Source organism: Triticum aestivum, chromosome 2D, assembly GCF_018294505.1.
Source record: "Triticum aestivum cultivar Chinese Spring chromosome 2D, IWGSC CS RefSeq v2.1, whole genome shotgun sequence".
NCBI classification, from domain to species: domain Eukaryota; kingdom Viridiplantae; phylum Streptophyta; class Magnoliopsida; order Poales; family Poaceae; genus Triticum; species Triticum aestivum.
The window spans coordinates 548,947,697-548,968,173 of NC_057799.1; the positions used below are offsets into that span (position 1 = coordinate 548,947,697).

The window sequence follows — 20,477 nt, forward strand, 5'->3', positions numbered from 1 at the left end:
ACGCAGGACCCTGATGACTTTGCGAGGCGACTTGGCATTGGTACACAAAAAATTGGTGAGATCAATGAAGCAGTTGACAGAGAGATGCTTGGTGATGATCCCGATGAAGTACAGAATGACTTTGATAAAGAGAATGAAAAGCCTGTGTGTCTGAATTTGACTCAAACTGCTGCACTTGTAGGGAAAGATGGTGGTCTGGGGGAAAACCCTTGTGGGGATATGTCTGAAAGTGTGTTGCTATTTTCTCTATGAAACGTAACCGAGCGGCTGGCCCCGATGGAATGCCTCTTGAATTTTACCAAGTATTTTGGGATTTAATTTGTTCTGATCTACTTCAGCTGTTTAATGATTTTTTTTATGGCAAATTGGACCTTTCTAGGCTAAATTATGGTGTTGTTACATTGATTGCCAAAGGCCAGGGGCCTGATAAGATTCAAATGTATAGACCTATTTGTATGCTTAATGTTCCTTTTAAGATTTTTACCAAGGTTTTGAACACTAGAGCTATGTTAGTTGCTGACAAGCTAGTGTCTAAGATCCAAACATCGTTTATTAAAGGGCGTTATTTGTTGGATAATGTAGTAATGGTGCATGAGACCATGCACTATCTTCATAGAAACAAGCTCTCTGGTGTGCTTTTTAAAGTCGATTTTGAGAAAGCTTATGATAAAATTAACTGGGACTTTATGCTTTCTGTGTTAGAGATGAAAGGGTTCCCTGAAAAGTTTATTTAGTGGACCAAGTCAGCCATTGTGGATGGGAAAGTGGCTATTGCTTTAAATGATATGTTGGGTAATTATTTTACTACTAGAAAAGGTCTAAGGCAGGGGGATCCCTTCTCCCCCTTGCTGTTTAATATAGCTGTTGATGTCCTGGTGACCCTGGTTGGAAGGGCTCAGGAGCAAGGGTTTATAAAAGGTCTAGCCCCTCAGATTTATGAAGGTGGCCTTTCTGTTTTACAATATGCTGACGACACGATTTTTTGTTTCGAGGACGACTTGGAAGGAGCTAGGAATCTTAAAATCATTGTTTGTGTCTTTGAGCACTTGACTGGTCTAATTTTTTTTTAAAGCGAGGTTTGCTGCTTTGGTGAGGCGGAAGTAAGACAAAAGGAATATGCTCAGATGTTTACTTGCACAATTGGAACCTTTCCTTTTCGCTACCTGGGTATGCCTCTACACTACAAGAAACTTAGTAATAGTGATTGGAAACCTGCTGAGGAGAAATGTGAGAAGAAAGAAACTACCTGGCAAGGGAGCTTGCTTCCTTGGGAGAGAGACTCATTCTAACTGAGACTTGCTTGAGTAGTGTCCCTAGTCACATGGTTTCCTTCTTTAGATTGCCTAAAGGTGTGGGTAAACATTTTGATTTTTTCCGAGCTTGTTTGGTTTGGCAAGAAAGGGAGGGAGTGCGGAAGTACCACCTGGTCAACTGGAATGATGTGTGCCAACCTAGGGACCAGGGAGGACTGGGGGTTACTAATCTAGATGTTAAAAATGTTAGTCTTCTTTGTAAGTGGCTCTGGAGACTAGAAAATGAGAAGGGGGACTGGCAGGAGTTGATTAGAGCAAAGTATCTGAAGAAGAAAACTTTGACTCAATGTGAATCATCTCCTAACAACTCCCACTTCTAGAATGGCTTAATGGAAGTTAAGAATATCTTCTATAGTTGTTGTCAGAGAATTGTGGGGGATGGACGTAAAACTAGATTGTGGGAAGATGTGTGGATAAAGGATAAACCTCTTTGTTTGATTTTTCCTTGTCTTTATAATTTAACTTTTTGCAAACATGTTACTGTTGCGAAGGCATTTACCTTGGAGTTTAATTGTATTAGGTTCAGAAGATGTTTACATGGGGAGACTCTTGATATGTGGAATAAGTTACTTGATATGTATGGTCAGGTGATTTTGTCAGATAAGTCTGAAAAAGTTAAATGGTTACTTACAAACTCCGGTAGCTTTTCCGTTAAATCTCTGTATCACTATCTTATAGCTAGACAAGTTGTTTTCCCTTTAAAAAAACTATGGAGGATGAAGATGCCTCTTAAAGTTAAGGCAATCTCTTGGTTAGTAATCAAAAATAGGATTCTAACCAAGGACAATCTGAGTAAAAAAGGTTGGAAAGGTGCTAAGTTTTGTGAATTTTGTGACTGTGAAGAGAGTGTGAATCATTTATTTTTCTCTTGTTCCTTAGCTAAGTTCCTGTGGAATATTGTGGGATGTGCTCTAGGGAACCAGAGAGCTCCAATGTCTTTTTACGACCTATGCCAGAACTGGTTGTCTAGCTATACTGGCAAAGATAGAGTAGTTTTTTTATTGGGTACTGCTGCTCTCTTGTGGTCTATATGGAAAACAAGGAACAAATCATGTTTTCAAAGTGTTATGCCTAGAGATCCTACTGACATTATCGTTCTTGTTTGTTCCCTACCTGACTCTTGGAAAAATCTGCAGAAAAGAGGGGTGCAAAGCATGCTTCATCAGGTGTCTAGACGTATCGTGAGGGTGACTCGTGATATCTTCAAAGGAGGGCATGGTTTGGCGCCGCATGTGAGAAGGATTTTGTGAAGCTAGCCGCTGGAAATGCTTGCTGGCTTCAAAGCCTTTATGTTAATTTGGTTATCGTCCTTTAGTCTGTTGATACCTTTGTATCTAGCATAGCACTAGGCCCTTTCATGACTAGTTTTGGACAGATTGAAGCATCCTGATGTGGTGATATATATCAGTGGTGTGATGATTAGGCTTGATAGGCTGGAGCATCCTGGTGTGGCTTCTAGATCAGTGATGTAATATTGGTTTGATGCCTTGTAAACAACTCCATTTTCATAATGAAAATGGGGGCCGTGTGGCCCCTTCAATAAAAAAAGCATTAAGTATCAAGTCCTCTTTACTCCCGTACGCAACAACCCCATTACTCGGGTATAAGCTTTTGTCACTCTCGCCACCCACTATAAGAGAATCATGAACGTATTGCGACACCCTACAACGGGGATCCCTCACGTTTGCGCGACGCGGAGGGCACCATAAGACAACACCAAAATTAAATATACAACTCAAACCAATCATGATCATCAATTAGCCCATATGACAAAACAGATCTACTCAAACATCATAGGATAACCACATATCATTGGATAATAATATATAGCATTGAGCACCATGTTTAAGTAGAGATTTACAGCGGGAATAGAGAGGTTACACTGGTGGATAGAGGGGAAGAAAGTTGGTGTTGATGGTAGTAAGGTTGTTGGTGTAGATCGTTGTCACGATCTTTGCCCCGGCGGCACTCCGGCGCCACCGGGAGAGAGGGGGAGAGAGCCCCCTCCTTCTTCTTCTTCCTTGGCCTCCCCCCTAGTTGGGAGGAGGGTTTCGCCTCTGGTCCATAGCCTCCATGGCGGTGGAGGGGCAGGAGTCCCTCCTAGATTGGATCCATCTCTTTGTTCTCTTCTGTTCCGCGTTCTTATTTTCTGGCCTTTCACCGTTTCTTAAATATCCAGAGATTCGTAACTCCGATTGCGCTGAAATTTTAACACGATTTTTTTTCCGAATATAAGCTTCCTTGCGCCCAAAGTAGAGCCCCAACCGACTTACGGGGTGCCCACAAGGCACCATTGTGCGCCGGGGGGGGGGGAGGCCGCACCCTGGTATCATGTGGAGGTCGTGGGTCTCCGTTTGCGTTGGTTCCACCTCCCAAAAATCACATATATTTCAAAATAATTCTCCGTAATTTTAATATTAAGACATGAGTGATTCAAAGCAATAGCATATAATTTGATATAAAGACATCAATACTCAGGCATCCCAACAAACAATTATGTCTTTCATAATATCAATGGCAGAAAACGTTATCCCTACACAATCATATAGTCTTGCCATGCTCAACCCCGATGACAAGCCGAGCAATTGGTTCATACTTTTTAACGCGCTTCAACTTTTTCAACCCCCACGCAATACATGAGCGCAAGCCATGGACATATCACTATGGGTGAAATAGAGTATGATGATAGGGGTAAATATAGAGAAGACAAGAAAATAAGAAAGTCTCACGTCGACGCGGCTAATCAACGGGCTATGCAGATGCCCATCAATTGATATCAATGCAAGGAGTAGGGATTACCATGCAACAGGTGCACTAAGAGTTATAAGTGTATGAAAGCTCAAACCGAAAACTAAGTGGGTGCGCATCCAACTTACTTGCTCATGAAGACCTCGGCCATTTGAGGAAGCCCATCATCAGAATATACAAGCCAAGTTCTATAATGAAAAATTCCCACTCGTATATGAAACTGACTACATAGGAGACTCTCTATATGGAAAACATGGTGCTACTTTGAAGCACCAGTGTGGAACTAGCCTGCCCCTTCTCTCTTTTTCTCTTATTTTTTTCTTGGGATCTTTGGCCTCAGTTTTATTATTATTTTTCTCTTTGTTCGGAGTCTCATCCCGAGTTTTGGAGGAATCATAGTCTCCGTCATCCTTTCCTCACTGGGACATGCCCTAACTTTATCGTGTTTGTACTTCGTTTGATATGGATATTCCGTGAAACAAAAAATATGCAATAAGCAGGAACCGACACTGGGCACTGGATCAATATGTTAGTCCCAAAAGATAATATAAAATGTTGCCAAAAATATATAAAAATTGTATAATATTGTCATGGAACAATAAAAAATTATAGATACGATAGAGATGTATCAAACAACGATGTGGCGAGGTCGGCGATCAAAACCATGTCACATCACCACAAAACAACCTAAAGCGGTTATCCGGGTTCGACAATTGAGGGAGTAGGTTCCGATTTTGGAGTTGAGGTATCCTTTCTAAACTTTTGATAAAGTTGAGGGAAAAAAATATATTTTTTCCTTTATTATATTAGTGAACATTATTTGATTTTTCAACATATTCTGAAATGCAAAATAATTCTAAAACATTTTTTGAAATTTATAATGTTTTTTAATTTCACAAAAACTTTTTTCATGAACATTACTTTTAATACTGAACATTTTTAATTCATAACCATTTTTTTAAATCTTCAAAAAGAAAATCAACGAAAATAGAACGTTGTTGCTAAATCTCAGTCGACCGAGACTTAACGAAGTCTCCGTCAATGCCATATTCATAAGATCTTATGTGAAGATCCATGCAAAAATTCCTTCTTAGCTATTCTACATGTTATGTCACTCGATTTACACTTCGTTAAATCTCAGTTGACTAAGATCTAGTCTCACAAAAAAAAAGAAATAACTGATAAGAGAAGCTAGAAAATTGGTTATGTGCAGCGCACAATTCTTTTAATGGGCTGGTCTAGTTAGTTGCCACTAGAAAATGTTCGCAAATGCAAAACTGTCGATCAAACACGCACCCCACTGTGCTCGCTAAGTGAATTGGGCCGTTAGGCCAGCGCAAATGCAAAAATGTTCATGAAATCAAAGAATGTTAACTAATGTAATAAATGTGCAAAAAAATTGATGAACATTTTATTACATGAACAGATGTTGATGAACATTTTTTTACATTTTTTTATACACCCGACATTTTTTACATGAACAAATGCCCACTGTGCCAAGTAAATTGGGCCGTCAGGCCCAGTGCACAATCTCACTTCCAGTTTTTCGTCTTCCTTTTTATTTTTTCATGTTTTTTTATTTGTTCTTAACTTTTTATTCATTTTGTTTATCATTTATTTTTGGATATTTTTCCAAACTGAAGTTTTCTTTAAATTCTCAAATTTTTTGTTCATCAAATTCAAATATTGTTCACCGAATTCAAAAAATCTTCATCAATATAAAAAAGTGTTCATCGAATTGAATTTTGTTCATCAAATACAAAACATATACATCACAATTTAAAAATGTCCAGCATATGGTTTTTCAAAAATTTACATGAATTGTAAAAAAGATAAGATAACTCAAAAAAGGTTCATTGAATTCCAAAAGGTTCATCAAATTCAAACTTTTATCCAGCAAATACAAAAACTGACCATTTCTAGAAATTTGCGACCATTTTCTGAATCGGCAAACATTTCATGAGATTCATCAACCATTTTTTTAATCTGCAATCTCTTTTTCAATTAGGTGTACACTCCTTTTAAAAATAAATGTACATATTTTGAAATCCTTTAACACGTTTTTTTCATGAACATAATTTAAATTTTGGGTTTTCTAAATTTATTAACATTTTTTCAAAATAATGAACATTTCCGGGCATTCCAAATTTCATTAAAGAAGCCAAAAAAGGAACGGAAAAGGCAAAACAAAAGGTTAAAACGAAATGAAGGGGTTCCCAATCCCGCACATGGGCTGATCCAAAAGGGTGAACGGAGGGGGGGGGGGGGGGGTTGCGCGTTTCAGGTTTTCGCATTGCGCTGGTCGTGAAGTAGGAGGTCCGTTAGTGGGCTCACAAACGCCCAACGAGCGGAGTACGATGAGTTCTCCTATCGCACGCATAGCCCTATGACGGGCGAGCAATCATGCACCTTTTTTTTAGGGAAGCAATCATGTGCCTTTTTTTAGGCAAAGCGATATGCACCTAAGCGCTTGGCGATGGTATGTGGGCAAGCCCATGTTATGCGTTCTCCAAAAAACAGGGTAACTACTTTGAATTTTACAATAATATTTCTTATTTTTTAAAAATTTGTGAATTCAACAAAATATCCGAGAAATATAAAATAGTCGCTAATTTGAAAGAGTGTCAATAATTTCAAAAATTGCTCATGAATACAAAATGAAATCATGAATTAAAAAGAAATTGTTCACGAATTCAAGAACTTGCTAATTCGACTAATGTTCATGACAAGACAAATGTTAGCAATTTCAAGAAAAGTCCATGAATTTGGATTTTTTGCGAATTAAAAAATGTTCGTAATCTAATTGTTAACAAATTTTCAAATTATTCATGATTTGAAATAATATTTACATTTTTTAATATGTTCACGAATTTAGCAAAGTATCATGAATTCGATTTTTTATGAATTAACTAAATCTTGAAAAATTCTAAAATAATTAAAAATGTGTTCTTTCTTTTAAAAAATGTTCACAGAAAATTTGTGATTTTCCAAAAAAAGTAAAATTATAAATAATTAAATTAAATGAAATATAATATATGAAACATGAAAAAAAGAAAGACAAAGCATCTAAAAGAAACACAAAAAAGGGTAAATCCGGTTCTGGGAATCAGCGGAAAAGTCACACAGGAAATATTGTAAATTGGGCCGGCCCATGTTTGGCCCTTTTAGTGAGAGGAAAGAACCCCTCGCCTCAGGTGTCACCCTAAAAGGGCCAATCCATCACGGGAGGGAGGGTTTTCTCGTAGCGCATGCTTTTTTTGTTTAGCTAAAAAAACTAGGAAAATGCACGTGTGTTGCTATGGGATATAACTATTCTAGTATGTTAGTTTTGATTAACCTTCTCATATTAATGAACTGTGTAAATAAACATTTTATCAATCCTGCCGTGTTTTATCTTATATTTTTGTATGAAGTTTGGTAGGTAAACTAAACTGGAATTGATTTAGAAAAGAAGAAAGTTAAGATGATTGATGTTCACACTGGAAAGATTGGATGAAGAGGTGGTGAGAAAATATGTCAAACATGGAAGCTTACATTATTTTTAAGTAGTATATAGATATATAGAGAGATTTATATTTCTGTAATGGATACATATTTTAGTTATCTTAACAAATTAGTTGCTTGTTAACAAATGTTTGTGCATTGTAAAAATTCTCTCAATTTTTAGAAAGTGTTGATAGCATTTGAGAAAGAATGTTCACGACATTTAAAAAAAAGTATGTGCAATGTCAAAAATATTCGCATAATTTTATAAATATGTCTCATACCATTCAAAACAATGTACGTGCCATTTATAAAAAAATGTATATGTGTTTAAAATGTACTTAACATGTTTAAAAAATGCTTACTCAATGTAAAAAATATCCATGTAGCATAAAAATATAGTGTAAAAAATATTTAGTTCCCTTCTTTTAGAAATATTTACTTCCCTTCTTAAAAATGCTCGTGTGTTTCAAAATAAATGTTTGTGTCATCTTAAAGAAAATTCACGCTTTTATACAATGTAAAAAAATATACGTATAGTTTTTTAAATCATGCTATTCAAATTTATTCAGCGCATATTTGAAAAAAAATTAGTATGTATTCAGGAAAATGTTAAAAACAAGTATTTAAATAAATGTGCATGGTTTATTTGAAAAATATTCAACGTGTGTCAAAAAATGTTCCACATATATACCAAAAATTTACAATGTGTATGAAAAAACTAGATGTTGATTATCGAGAAAAAAGAAGAAGGAGAAAAGTGAAAAATGAAAATCAGAAGAAAACTGGTGAAAGTACGCAGAGAAATAGAAAAAAATGTTGAAGAAACATAAAAACAGATAATAAAACACAAGAAAAAGAACTCAAATCAGAGGGGCCACAGTATAGACTGGCCTATCTCCCGCGCCCAGAGGCGAGACCGTGTTATATATCTTTTTTTTGAGGGGTGAAAAACAGTTTATTCATCACCATAATCCACATGAAGTGGGATACATGAAAGGTCATGGGGGTTTCCAAGCCACATATGGCGTCCCGGACCCTGCGAAAGAGCAAATTTAGCTAATCTATGTGCCTCATAGTTTACGGCACGACCCTCCCAAACAAAATTGCAATTAAACGTAGTAGCACTGAGTTTTATTTCGCTGATGATAGTACCATATCGGCCTCTGGTCCCCTTTTGAATGTCTGAGACAACTTGTTTGCAGTCTGAGGCAATGATGAACTGTTGTAGGTTGAGGTCCTCCGCCAAGGCTAAGGCCTCCCGGCAGGCAATTGCCTCCAACACAGTAGGATCGCATATACCATAAGTGACGAGTGCAGAGCTTCCGAGATAGAATCCTTGGTCATCCCTACAGATAGCAGCAGCAGAGCCTCCCCGCTCAAACCTGACTCCTGCGTCCACATGAATTTTTGCATATCCCATAGGAGGTGCCTTGGGTCTAGCAGCAGGCGACGCATGCAATACCGGTCCCTGGACGGCCCGCGGATTGCTAGTACCAACGATATCCAAATCTGATATATACCTGTTTACAAACGCATGTGTGGACTGAGGGCTCTGGAAAATACCTTCATGTATCGCCTTTCGTCGTGCCGACCAGATAGCCCACAAAGTGACCGCAAACAACGTGAATTTCTGCTGCGATAGAGTTTCTATGAGAGTGAACATCCATTGCTTGGCAGAGGATTCAGAGATTTCCGTGATTTGCTGCACAAGATCACTGTCGCTGAGAGCCCAAGTGCACCTTGAAGCGGTGCATTCGATGAGAGAGTGCCGCCAAGAGTCAGGCGCGCCACAAAGCCCACAGCTGGCTGAATCTGCCATGCGACGATGCATGCGTACATCATTCGTTGGTAGCGAGTGTCTGGAAAGGCGCCACAAGAACATCCTCACCTTAGCCGGAACACTCATCTTCCACAGTCGTTTCCAGCTGTTCTGCTCTGCGTTTGAACTTGAGGTGCCCGCGGTTCCCTCCAACCATGCTTCTCTTCGCTGCTTCGTTGCTACGAGCATGTTGTAAGCTGATTTCACGGTGAATAGGCCATGCTTATCGTAGTGCCAACTCCAAAAGTCAGGAATATTGCGGGTGCAGAGAGGAATCCCAAGAATAACGGTGGCGTCCATTGGCATGAAAGTTGCATCCACCACCGTTCTGTTCCAAGTTGCAGATGTATGGTCAATTAGTTCTGAGACCAAAGTCGCGGGTTCTGTACTCGGCTGCCGTATGGGCGAAGCATCTCATCCCTGGGGAGCCAGTTATCGTTCCAGATGTGTGTTGTGTCGCCATTACCCACCCGTCTTATTAAACCCTGCTTTAAGGTATCTCTTCCTTCGATGATTGCCCTCCATATCTGACTAGGGTGGCCCCCGAGGCTAGCCTGCAAGATATCTGAATTTGGAAAGTAAATGCTCTTCAAAAGCCTTGCACTAAAAGTCTCAGGGTTCTGTAACAACCTCCATGCCTGCCTTGCCAACATAGCAAGATTAAACAGCTCGAAATCTTTAAAACCCAGACCACCCATACCTTTCGGTTGGGTCATAGTTTGCCAAGAGACCCAATGAGGTTTGCGTTTGCCTTCCTTGCTTCCCCACCAGAATTTTCTTATTAGCATATTGAGGTGTTCACACAATCCTCTTGGGAGCTTGAAGCAAGACATAGAGAAAACTGGCACTGCCTGAGCTACAGATTTAACAAGGACTTCCTTACCTGCTGCTGACATTGTGCTTGCAATCCACCCCTGGACTTTGCTCCACAACCGATCCTTTAGATATTTGAAGGCACCGTTCTTTGAGTTACCAATGTCAGACGGCATTCCCAAGTACTTCTCGTTTAATGTCTCATTTGGAACATTGAGCAGCTCCTTGATCTCATTCCTCACAGACTCAGGAACTCCTTTACTGAAGAAGACTGATGACTTTGCAAAATTTATACGTTGACCAGTTGCCTGACAGTATGTGTCCAGAACCTGGTTACCTCATTAGCACCCACACTATTAGCCTTGAAGAACAGCAGGCTGTCATCAGCAAATAATAGTGATTCACTGGTGGAGCCGAGGGGGCTACCTGCAAACCACTTAAGTTGGATGACTCATTTTTGGATTTAAGGAGGCACGAAAGGCCCTCTGCTACCAACAAGAACAAGTATGGGGAAATGGGGTCCCCTGTCTGATTCCACGGGTTGGTGTGAACTCCTGCAATTTGTTTCCATTGAACATTACGGAGAACTTAACTGTGGTGACAAGATTCATCACTATATCCACCCACCGCACTGTGAAGCCCAGCTTTAGCATTATAGCTCTCAAATATTCCCACTCGACCCTATCATATGCCTTCATCATATCAAGTTTCAGTGCACACGATTGGTGCTTCTTCGCCTTATTTCGCTTCATAAAATGCAGGCATTCATAAGCAGTTATAATGTTGTCGGTGATCAGTCTGCCTGGGACAAAAGCTGACTGCTCCTCAGAAATAATGTCGGGTAAAACTAACTTTAGGCGGTTGGATATTACCTTTGATGCAATCTTGTACAGTACATTGCATAGACTGATCGGTCAAAACTGGGTTAAAAGTGTGGGATTTTTTACCTTAGGTATTAGGACTAACACAGTCTCATTGATACTCGCCGCCGTCTCAGTACCCTCAACAATTTTCAGCACCACTTTGGTGACTTCCTCACCATATATCTCCCAATGATGTTGAAAAAAATGTGCAGGATATCCATCCGGGCCAGGTGCTTTGAGTGGGAACATTTGGAATAAAGCATCCTTGACCTCCTGTTGGGTATACGGCGCGTTAAGCGATTCATTCATTGCCTGGGTGACCTTACGAGGCACAGTGTCCAGAACTTGATTCATGTTTTGAACCCCCTCCGATGTGTACAAGTTCTCATAGAAAGCTGTAGTCAGCGACTCCATCTCACTTTTATCAGTAGTCATTTGCCCCTCCGGTCTCTGTAAGGATTTGATCTGATTTTTTCTTCTCCTTCTGCTAGCTCTAAGGTGGAAAAAATACGTGTTCCTGTCCCCATGTGCCAGCCACTCCAATCTTGCCCTTTGTCTCCATAGCATTTCTTCTCTGTGATACAATTCCGTGAGGCGATCAACAATTTTAATCTCCAAATGATTGGGACCTGATCCACCTTGGGAGTCGCGTAACTCCTGTAGCTGTCTCCTTAACCGAGAGATCTCCTGCCGAATATTGCCGAAATGAGTGCGATCCCACCTCGATAGGTCCCCTGCCAGCACTTGCATTTTGTCCTTTAGCTCTTGGACCGAGGAAGCCCCTGTCGCTGTCCATGCAGTCGCGACCACAGCCGGCAGCGCTGGGTCTCTCTCCCAGCATGTTTCGTATTTAAAAGGCCTTGGCCCAGAGCTGCATGCATGCACCTCGCTGTAGCTTACGTAAACTGGTACGTGATCGGATGTAGCTGCTGTTTTGTGCTCCACCGTAGCTCCCGGACAAGCAATTGACCGGGCAGGATTTGCAACGCCTCTGTCCAGCCTGACTCTAGTAAAGGTTCCTCCGGTGACCTTCTTTTCGAAAGTCCAGCTGTTCCCAATGTATCCTATATCTGAGAGGCCACACGTATCGAAAGCATCTCGGAACAGATCCATCTGTGCCTGACTCCTCCTGCCGACGCCGTCGTGTTCGTGCGCATGGAGGACCTCATTGAAATCCCCCACGACTAGCCAAGGCAAGTCACTCGATCCGACAATACCCCTCAACGTATCCCAGGTTTTATATCGTTCATTGACTTGTGCCTCCCCGTACACAAAAGTAACTCTTGTCCTGTGATCAACCATTGCATCAACAATAGCATCAATGTGGTAATCAGAGTACCCGACAACTTCAAGCTTTATTTCATCATTCCAAAAAATACATAGTCCTCCACTCCTTCCACGACTACTAACAGCAAAACTTTTATTGAAACCTAAAGTGCCAGCTAGATTCTCTACTCGAGAGCCCTCTAATTGAGTTTCGACGATACATGCGATAGAGGGGGCAAGTTGCCTCGTGAGATCACGAAGCTCACGAACTGTCGCGGGTTTGCCAGCCCCGCGACAGTTCCAGCATAGAAGACTCATTGCGCTCGGCGCGATTCCTCAAGGGAGCCCGCCAAACGCGCATCAGAAAGGGTTGTTGCTGCTTGTTGCATTCAGGTTTCCTTGTTCAAACATCAACACAGTAGCTTTCGTCCTCTTTGGTTCTTGCTTAGATGTTGGGCTAGGGGGTACCACCGCAGGGGGTAAAGCCAGAGGAGCTCGACCCGAACTGTTTTTTGCAACATATTCTGGCACAACCGCCCCCCAGAGCTGGCTTGTGTTGCTCCACGCTTTCTGTTGCCTTCAGCCCCTACCATATCTATATCATCATTAAGACTGGGATCATCCCGTCCCCTGTATTCTGTACTTTCATGCTGGCCTGCACCCCTTTGACTGGCACCACGGCCTGCTCCACGGCCAGCTCTGCCTCTACCTCTACCACCACCTGATGCCCTGTCAGCTCCAGGTCCTCGCCCTGGCCCCTTGAACCAATCAGCTCGAAGATTTTTAAAAACTAGAGCAGATGGAGGATGAATCCCGTTGCCACATTCTTTATATAAGTGACCTAACATACCACAGACGGCGCACCAGTCGGGCAGTCGTTCATATTTGACCCTGAAGATCTCCATCTTCTTCTTAATCACCAAAGAAACAGCGTTCCTGAGAGGTTTTGTGACATCCACCTTGACACGCACCCTGAAAAAATTGCCTTCGAAATCTTGGGATTTGGGTTCAGCATAGATGAAATCTCCGACTGTGCCAGCAAGGGATTTGATCAGGCCAAAAAACAGTTCCGGGAGGTCGTGGATCTGAATCCACATCTCAATCTTGTTCAAGCTAATCGATGTCGGTCTGGTGATTCCATCATATGGCTCGATGACGACCGCCTTGCCTTTGAAGGTCCATGGCCCGTCTTCAATTACTCGCTCCCAATCCCCGAGGCAAGAGAACTTCAGGGTGTATAGGTTATCCTCCAGGGGACGAAATTTAACTTCCTGAGCAAGATCCCAGGCAACCCTCATGTTGCGAAAGAACCAATACTGACTATACGGCCTGTCGCTGTGCACACGAGCAATTGCCATCCAACGAGCAGCTTCCTCCGGCAAGTCACCATCCTCCACAACTATGTCCACCAAGTCATCCTCCTTCAACCCTAGCTCCTTCATCATTGATTCCATGTCGCTCATCGTCGTTCCAGAAGCCGACGTCGAGCCCTCCATCGTATCTCTTGCCCGAGAAAAACTGTGGATTCCGCGGGCGGGATGTTCCCAAAAACCGGTCTCCAGACTGCCACAGCGCCAGCCACCCCGCGGGCGTCCGCGATCGGTGGTAGGGGAGCGGTGGGGATCGCGATCTCCACGTCGGGGCGCGCCGCCGCCGGGAGGAAGAGAAACCCTAACTAGAGGGGAAAACGGTACCGTGTTATATATCTGAACTCAAAACCCATCCATCATGCATCTAGCTCAAACCTGGCCAGATGGGACGGCACGGCACACCCGGCCCAGCCCGGCGAGGATTAAACGGGCCACACACATCACGGCCCGGCTAGGCATGCTAAGTATACGGGCTGTGCCGGGCCGGCACGCTTGCTGCCCTTTCTAACCCAGGCACGGTCCCCTCACTACACGGGCCGGCACGACGGCCCGTTTAACATGCATCACGTTAGGCAGTAGTGGCCCATTGAGGCATGTTACGTACGAGCTATGCCTGGAACACTGCACACCACGCACGGCTCCCTTTTATTCTAGGTAGTGCACTAGACAGTAGACTCCAGAAAAAATAAATTTAACGGGCCGTGCCGTGCCGGCACTCGTGCCCAGCCTTGCGGCCCAGGCACAGCCCTAGGCGGCCCACGTGCCGGCACGGCCCGATTATAAACGTGCCGGGCACGCGGGTTATCGGGCCTGTCGCAGGATGGATGGGCTTTGAGCTGCGCGGCCCGGTCCAGGGCCAACACATCATCACGGCGGGAGGAGGATGACGGCGGTGCGGGGGAATAGCGCACGGCAGATTCACAGCCCCCCTCCTCCCTCCTCCCCGTTCGGTTTCCCACGAGATCCGACCGCCGACCACCCCGAGCCCCGCCGGCCGGAAGCCCGCCGGCGCGTCGAGAAGCGAAGGGGGAGAGATGGGGTGGGGCGTGGTGGTCTACGAGGGCACGGTGGTGGGGGCGTCGCTGGTGGGGCTGGGGTGGGCGGGGCTGTGGTTCCTCAACCGGCGGCTGTACAAGGAGTACGAGGAGCGGCGGGCGCTGGTGCAGATCCTCTTCGGCCTCGTCTTCGCCTTCTCCTGCAACCTCTTCCAGCTCGTCCTCTTCGAGATCCTCCCCGTCCTCTCCAAGCACGCGCGCTTCCTCAACTGGCACCTCGACCTCTTCTGCCTCATCCTCCTCCTCGTCTTCCTCCTCCCCTACTACCACTGCTACCTGCTGCTCCGCAACTCAGGTCACCACTCTCCCAATTTGTTCCAGTCTTGTGTTTCCCTCCCTGTGGCTGTTCTGATCGGCTGATCGGTTGGTTGGTGGTTGCAGGGGTGAGGAGGCAGCGGGCCTGCCTCGCCGCGGCCCTCTTCCTGACCATCTTCCTCTACGGGTTCTGGCGCATGGGGATTCACTTCCCCATGCCTTCTCCAGAGAAAGGTCTGAGTTTACAATCATTCCATTCCACGGTTGACAGCTGTCGCTAGGACTTGGGCTATCGACTCTGATGCACTGTGGTTTTCAGAAAAATTACACGCCTGTTCGATGCATTCACTTCATGTCTACTGTGTCACTGGGTTTGACTTGGCGCTCACTCTGTAGGTTTCTTCACGATGCCGCAGTTGGTTAGTAGGATTGGCGTAATTGGAGTGACTGTCATGGCTGTTCTTTCTGGTTTTGGTGCGGTCAATCTGCCATACAGCTACCTGTCTCTCTTTATCAGGTTTACTTCAACATGATTCCATTCGGTTGGTTCACGCCACATTACAAACATCATGTTGACCTATCATGCCCTGACCTTCAGGGAAATTGACGAAATGGACATCAAAGCTTTGGAGCGGCAGCTGATGCAATCCATGGAGTCATCTATTGCTAAGAAAAAGAAAATTATTCTGTCCAAAATGGAGATGGAGAGGATTCAAGGATCAGAGGAGGTGTGCTAGCTAGTCTCTTGTTTAAAAAAATTAATAATCCCTTGATCATGGTTATTGGATTGCAATACTCTTGAGGATTTTGTGGGCACATAGAGGATGATAAGATATAAAAATCGTTGGTTATTTTGCTGTGTACTATTGCCATTTTTTTTCCTTTTGCTCTAGTATCATTATAGTCCATTAATAAGGAATGATAAATATCACAGCGTAGCGCACATTAACATTGCAGCTTACTATTACTATCACTGCACACTTCTTTTATTTTATTGTTGACCCATATGACATAACCTAATAGACAGACATTAATACTTGCAGAAGCTTAAAGCCAGATCATTTCTGAAGCGTATAGTTGGAACAGTTGTTCGATCTGTGCAGGAAGATCAAACCGAGCAGGGTATGCTGTATATTGTTTGTTCTATACTCGTGGACTCTGCAGTTTGCTCCATTAGTGATAGTTACCAATACCTTTTTACGTCTTGCAGATATCAAAAACTTGGAAGCAGAGGTCCAGGGGTTGGAAGAGCTTTCCAAACAGCTATTCCTTGAGATATATGAACTACGTCAAGCTAAGGTATTTTTGTTGCTCATTTGACCAGTGTGTTAAGATCAATAAGATCAACAACCAAATAGTGGGACGTATCCTGTTGATTTACGAAATCTTGTGGTGTTCAATCCTACAAATACCTGGGAGTTATGATTATTACTTTTTTGTTGTGTTGGCTATTCATCAATAATATGGTGACACATGTGTGAGAACTGGTACTCTTCTCACATTACTAAGATACCAGACAGCATCGTAAATGTTATAAATTGTGTTGTATATAACTTACTCAAGTCCATTGCTTTTTTGGCTTGTAGATGAGTTTCCTTTGTGTTTTCTCTTCTAAATTTAGTGTCTTCCTTTATGCTGTGTATATTGGCCTCTGATAACTGGCTTTGCACCTTATCTTTGTTTGGAAGTATTAGCATAGATTTATTCAAATTGATTCTAGCGAGACATTTTTTAATCTCTTATCTCATTTCGCAGCAGTGGTTATTATTATTAGAATAAAGTATCTAAATTTCTGCACACAATTCTTCAATTACTTTGCAGATAGCTGCTGCTTATTCCCGAACCTGGAGAGGACATTTTCAGAATCTGCTAGGCTATGCCTTGTCAGTATATTGTGTTTATAAGATGCTCAAGGTATTTCTTCAAAATGCATTATGTTGTTTTGCTCTATGCGTCTCCCTGGTTCATGTATCAACATGTAAATATGAAATTTTGCAGAGCTAGAGTAACAAAAGTATGTAAAAAATCCGTTTCACAAAATGTATAAAGATTTCACCATTTGGCTGCTCTCAAACTGATGCAACATTATTTTGTGAGGATGTTTTTTTCCCACACTCATTGGTAAACGATCTTAATTTTATTTTCATGATTCTTTTTGCAGGCCTTGCAGAGTGTAGTCTTTAAAGCGGTACAGACCTCTCCATGAATTCATGACCTAGAATTGGTTACTCTCCATTTCTGATTCTCACCGCTTACCTACATTCTGTATTTCCTATCAGGCTGGCTCTGTTGATCCGGTAACCATGACGATTACCATTTTCTTGAGGCATTTTGATATTGGTATCGATGTCACGCTATTATCACAGGTAGGTATTCTGTAGCTAAAATAATCTTAGAATGAATTCTGCACTTCATCAGAATAACAGTTAATGTGGATTTGACCTAAATGAATTGTTTGGCATCATTTGACCCTTGCTGGAAACTCTTATATCTATTGTACTATATCTTGATACTCTCTCTGGGTCACAATGTCGAATATAGGTTATGTGTTGCTATATATTCTCCCTGCCTATTTGTTCATTCTGACTTACATATGTCCCGCATTTGCGTTGTGCTTGCAGTACATATCTTTGTTGTTCATCGGGATGTTGGTTGGCATATCTATTCGAGGTTTCTTGGCAAATGTTATGAAGGTGAACATTCTGTTTGGTTGCTACTTTTCATTTTGTACATAATTTGGACTTGTCGTCTCTGATCCATAATGTCATGACTGGTCGAAAAGTGCTACTCTGTAAACATCTTATACATTTGTTTACATGTAAGACGTTTTAGCAGTTTAATTTAAATCGCCAAAACGCCTTACATTTGTTTACAGAGGGAGTACTAAACTGAAATAAATGCATTTCAACAGCTTGTAAAGTACTCCATTTATAAGTAGACTTCCAGCTGCTATTGTAGTTTTCCTTGTTATTGAGCATTCAAACGTGACTGTATCTCATTTTCTATGCAGTTCTTCTTTGCTTTTTCTAGAGTTGGGACCGGCTCAACAACAAATGTCGTCCTTTTCTTATCTGAGATCATGGGCATGTATTTCATATCTTCTATTCTTCTGATAAGGAAAAGCCTGGCAAATGAGTACAGGTATTCTTCTAGTGCTTGAGAGTACCCTTCCTGTATACTGTCCTCAACGGTGGATCCAGGCCCCAGGCTGCCCGGGCCATGGCCTGGGGTGTGAGGCTCAACCCCTTCGTGGACCGTAGCAATCACTGTATGTATGGTGCTACAGTGCACGGAGGCGGCCCGGGGCCTGGCCCAGTCGCCTGGGGCTCGGCCCGTTCCTGGCATCGCCACTGACTGTCCTGGCCTTATTTGTTTTATTATTATTTGACTCAACTTGCTACTTTGAATTTAAGTATGCAACTCGTTTTGTTCTCTATTCGTATTAATAACTTCAGTTGCCGAGCCATAGACAATGTTATGGGCTCAATTGACCCTTCCACTCTTTTTGCACAAATGTTATCAACTATATCATTTAAAAAACAAAACATGGTAGTATATACGAAGATGCTGAAGATATTTGTTCAACTGAATATATTAATGGGATGACTATGGATTAAGTTACAACACTTTCAGTTCAAGACAAGTTACCTTTTTATTTCAGTCTTTCCACTCCCACCGGTACTGCGTGTAGCATGACGAGTGTATAGTGAGTAAAGTGTACCAATACAACAAACACATGTGACCTAGCCATTCCAATATGAACGTCTCAGTTGACCTCACAGCTGATCTGACTATTTAATGAATAATACAGATTCAACATGGAGTATGATCCTTTGAACTTCACTTTATGCTAATATGCTTTAGCAAAACCGTTAAAATTTATGTCGTGATCCCATTCCATTTGAGAAAATTGATGTTTGTTCATGCGCGTTTGCTCAGGGTGATCATCACAGATGTTTTGGGCGGTGACATTCAGTTTGACTTCTACCACCGCTGGTTTGATGCAATATTCGTGGCGAGCGCGTTCTTGTCCTTGCTTTTGATTTCAGCCCAGTACACCTCCCGGCAAGCAGACAAGCATCCAATTGATTGACGCGTCTTGTCCCACTTGTGCATAGTGTTCTTTTTAACCACCATCTGTCCAAGGTATGTGGTTACACTTCTCACTGTATCAATTGAATGTGCCTGACTTTTGTTGATGTTTTTCCGCCGTTTTGGTCAGGTTGACACATTCTTTAAAATCAGTTCACAAAAGGGGGTTGTTTCTTAGGAGACCTCTACACACATTGTTACGGAAATTATAGTGGTACATCAGTTAACTCGAAGGCGACTGTTCGCTTGAAAGTTTGTTCGCAAGTTGGCGTTGAATCATCATTAACAGCTCCTCCATAGTTTTCAAGCCATCAGTGCTGGCCCTGCAGTAGTCAGAAAAGTGTTGCGTGGTGATGCTGCAACAGGGCAGGTTGCAATGCTTTTGTCAAGACAAGCGAGGAAGCCGCCCTCTTAGGAATGGCGAAGGATGGTGTAATATGGCTTTGGAATAGCGTGTTAGCATCGTCTGCAGTTGATGTACCTTCCACAATTCTTTGAGCTGTCGTGCTGTATTTGCCACAACTTTAAAAAGAAAAGATTACCAGTATTCATGTGATCATTAATCTCTTCCGAAGTACTCCCATATAGGAGCGTTTAGATCACTAAAAAAGTGATCTAAACGCGCTTATATTTCTTTAGGGGGGAGTACTACCTCTGTAAACTAATATAAGACCTTTTTAAGATGGGAGTATAAGTCATTAGCCATCTGCGTGCTGCATCTGCATGTACTTATAATCTTTTTGCAAGAAGAAAAATATTCTTTGATGTCTTGCATCTCAACCCACACGGTTCTGTGGTCTCGTTTAAAGATTGAAATGCTGAAGAAATAGTCCACCCGTTCTTCGTGGCGCCTTATTAAAAACATCTGGGCGCAACAGTAACTTTTTTGTACTATCGCTGCATCCAGTTTCAACTTACAGTAGCACGTCAAACTGAATACAGACGACCGAGTACCGTATGCGCATGGCCATCGTATGTACAGTTGTACACCGCCCTTTTAGCGCGCCACCCGCCCAGACACAGAGAGGTAGCACTATAGCGCAGCAGGGCAAAAGATGGCTGGACGCTGCCACGCACTAGTGCGCCCGTGGATGCGTACACATCTCCACGCTGCATTGCTGCCCGTGCCCTGCCGCGGGAGCTGCGACCGATGGATGTGTCCGGCGGGCCTTGTCACAACTCGCACACACGCACAGCGGCACAAGCCAAGGCCAAGCACGCGCGTCCAACACGAACGTACTGCGAGTGAGAAAAGACAAATCTGTCACGCACTGCACGGCGCTGCGCTGCGCTGAGGATCGTGGTGTGTTAATTTGTGTGGATCATCAGGTCCATCGGGGTGGGCGTGTCTGTCTGTCTCGTGTGCTGCAGCCGGTTCCACTTTCACGCATGCATGC

At 42.8% G+C, this 20,477-nt stretch overlaps 1 protein-coding gene across 1 annotated transcript; it reads left to right on the forward strand.

The window, feature by feature from the left end:
- The first annotated feature begins 14,578 nt into the window (after positions 1-14,578).
- On the forward strand, positions 14,579-19,785 carry LOC123054414 (GPCR-type G protein COLD1). Its single transcript, XM_044478188.1, has 13 exons — positions 14,579-15,028; positions 15,115-15,222; positions 15,385-15,505; positions 15,587-15,716; positions 16,032-16,110; positions 16,199-16,287; positions 16,810-16,902; positions 17,150-17,176; positions 17,268-17,354; positions 17,610-17,681; positions 17,999-18,129; positions 18,928-19,134; positions 19,211-19,785. Exons 1-12 carry the CDS (start codon positions 14,713-14,715, stop codon positions 19,079-19,081), a joined length of 1,407 nt encoding a protein of 468 aa, XP_044334123.1. The 5' UTR covers positions 14,579-14,712; the 3' UTR covers positions 19,082-19,134; positions 19,211-19,785.
- Positions 19,786-20,477: the final 692 nt, after the last annotated feature.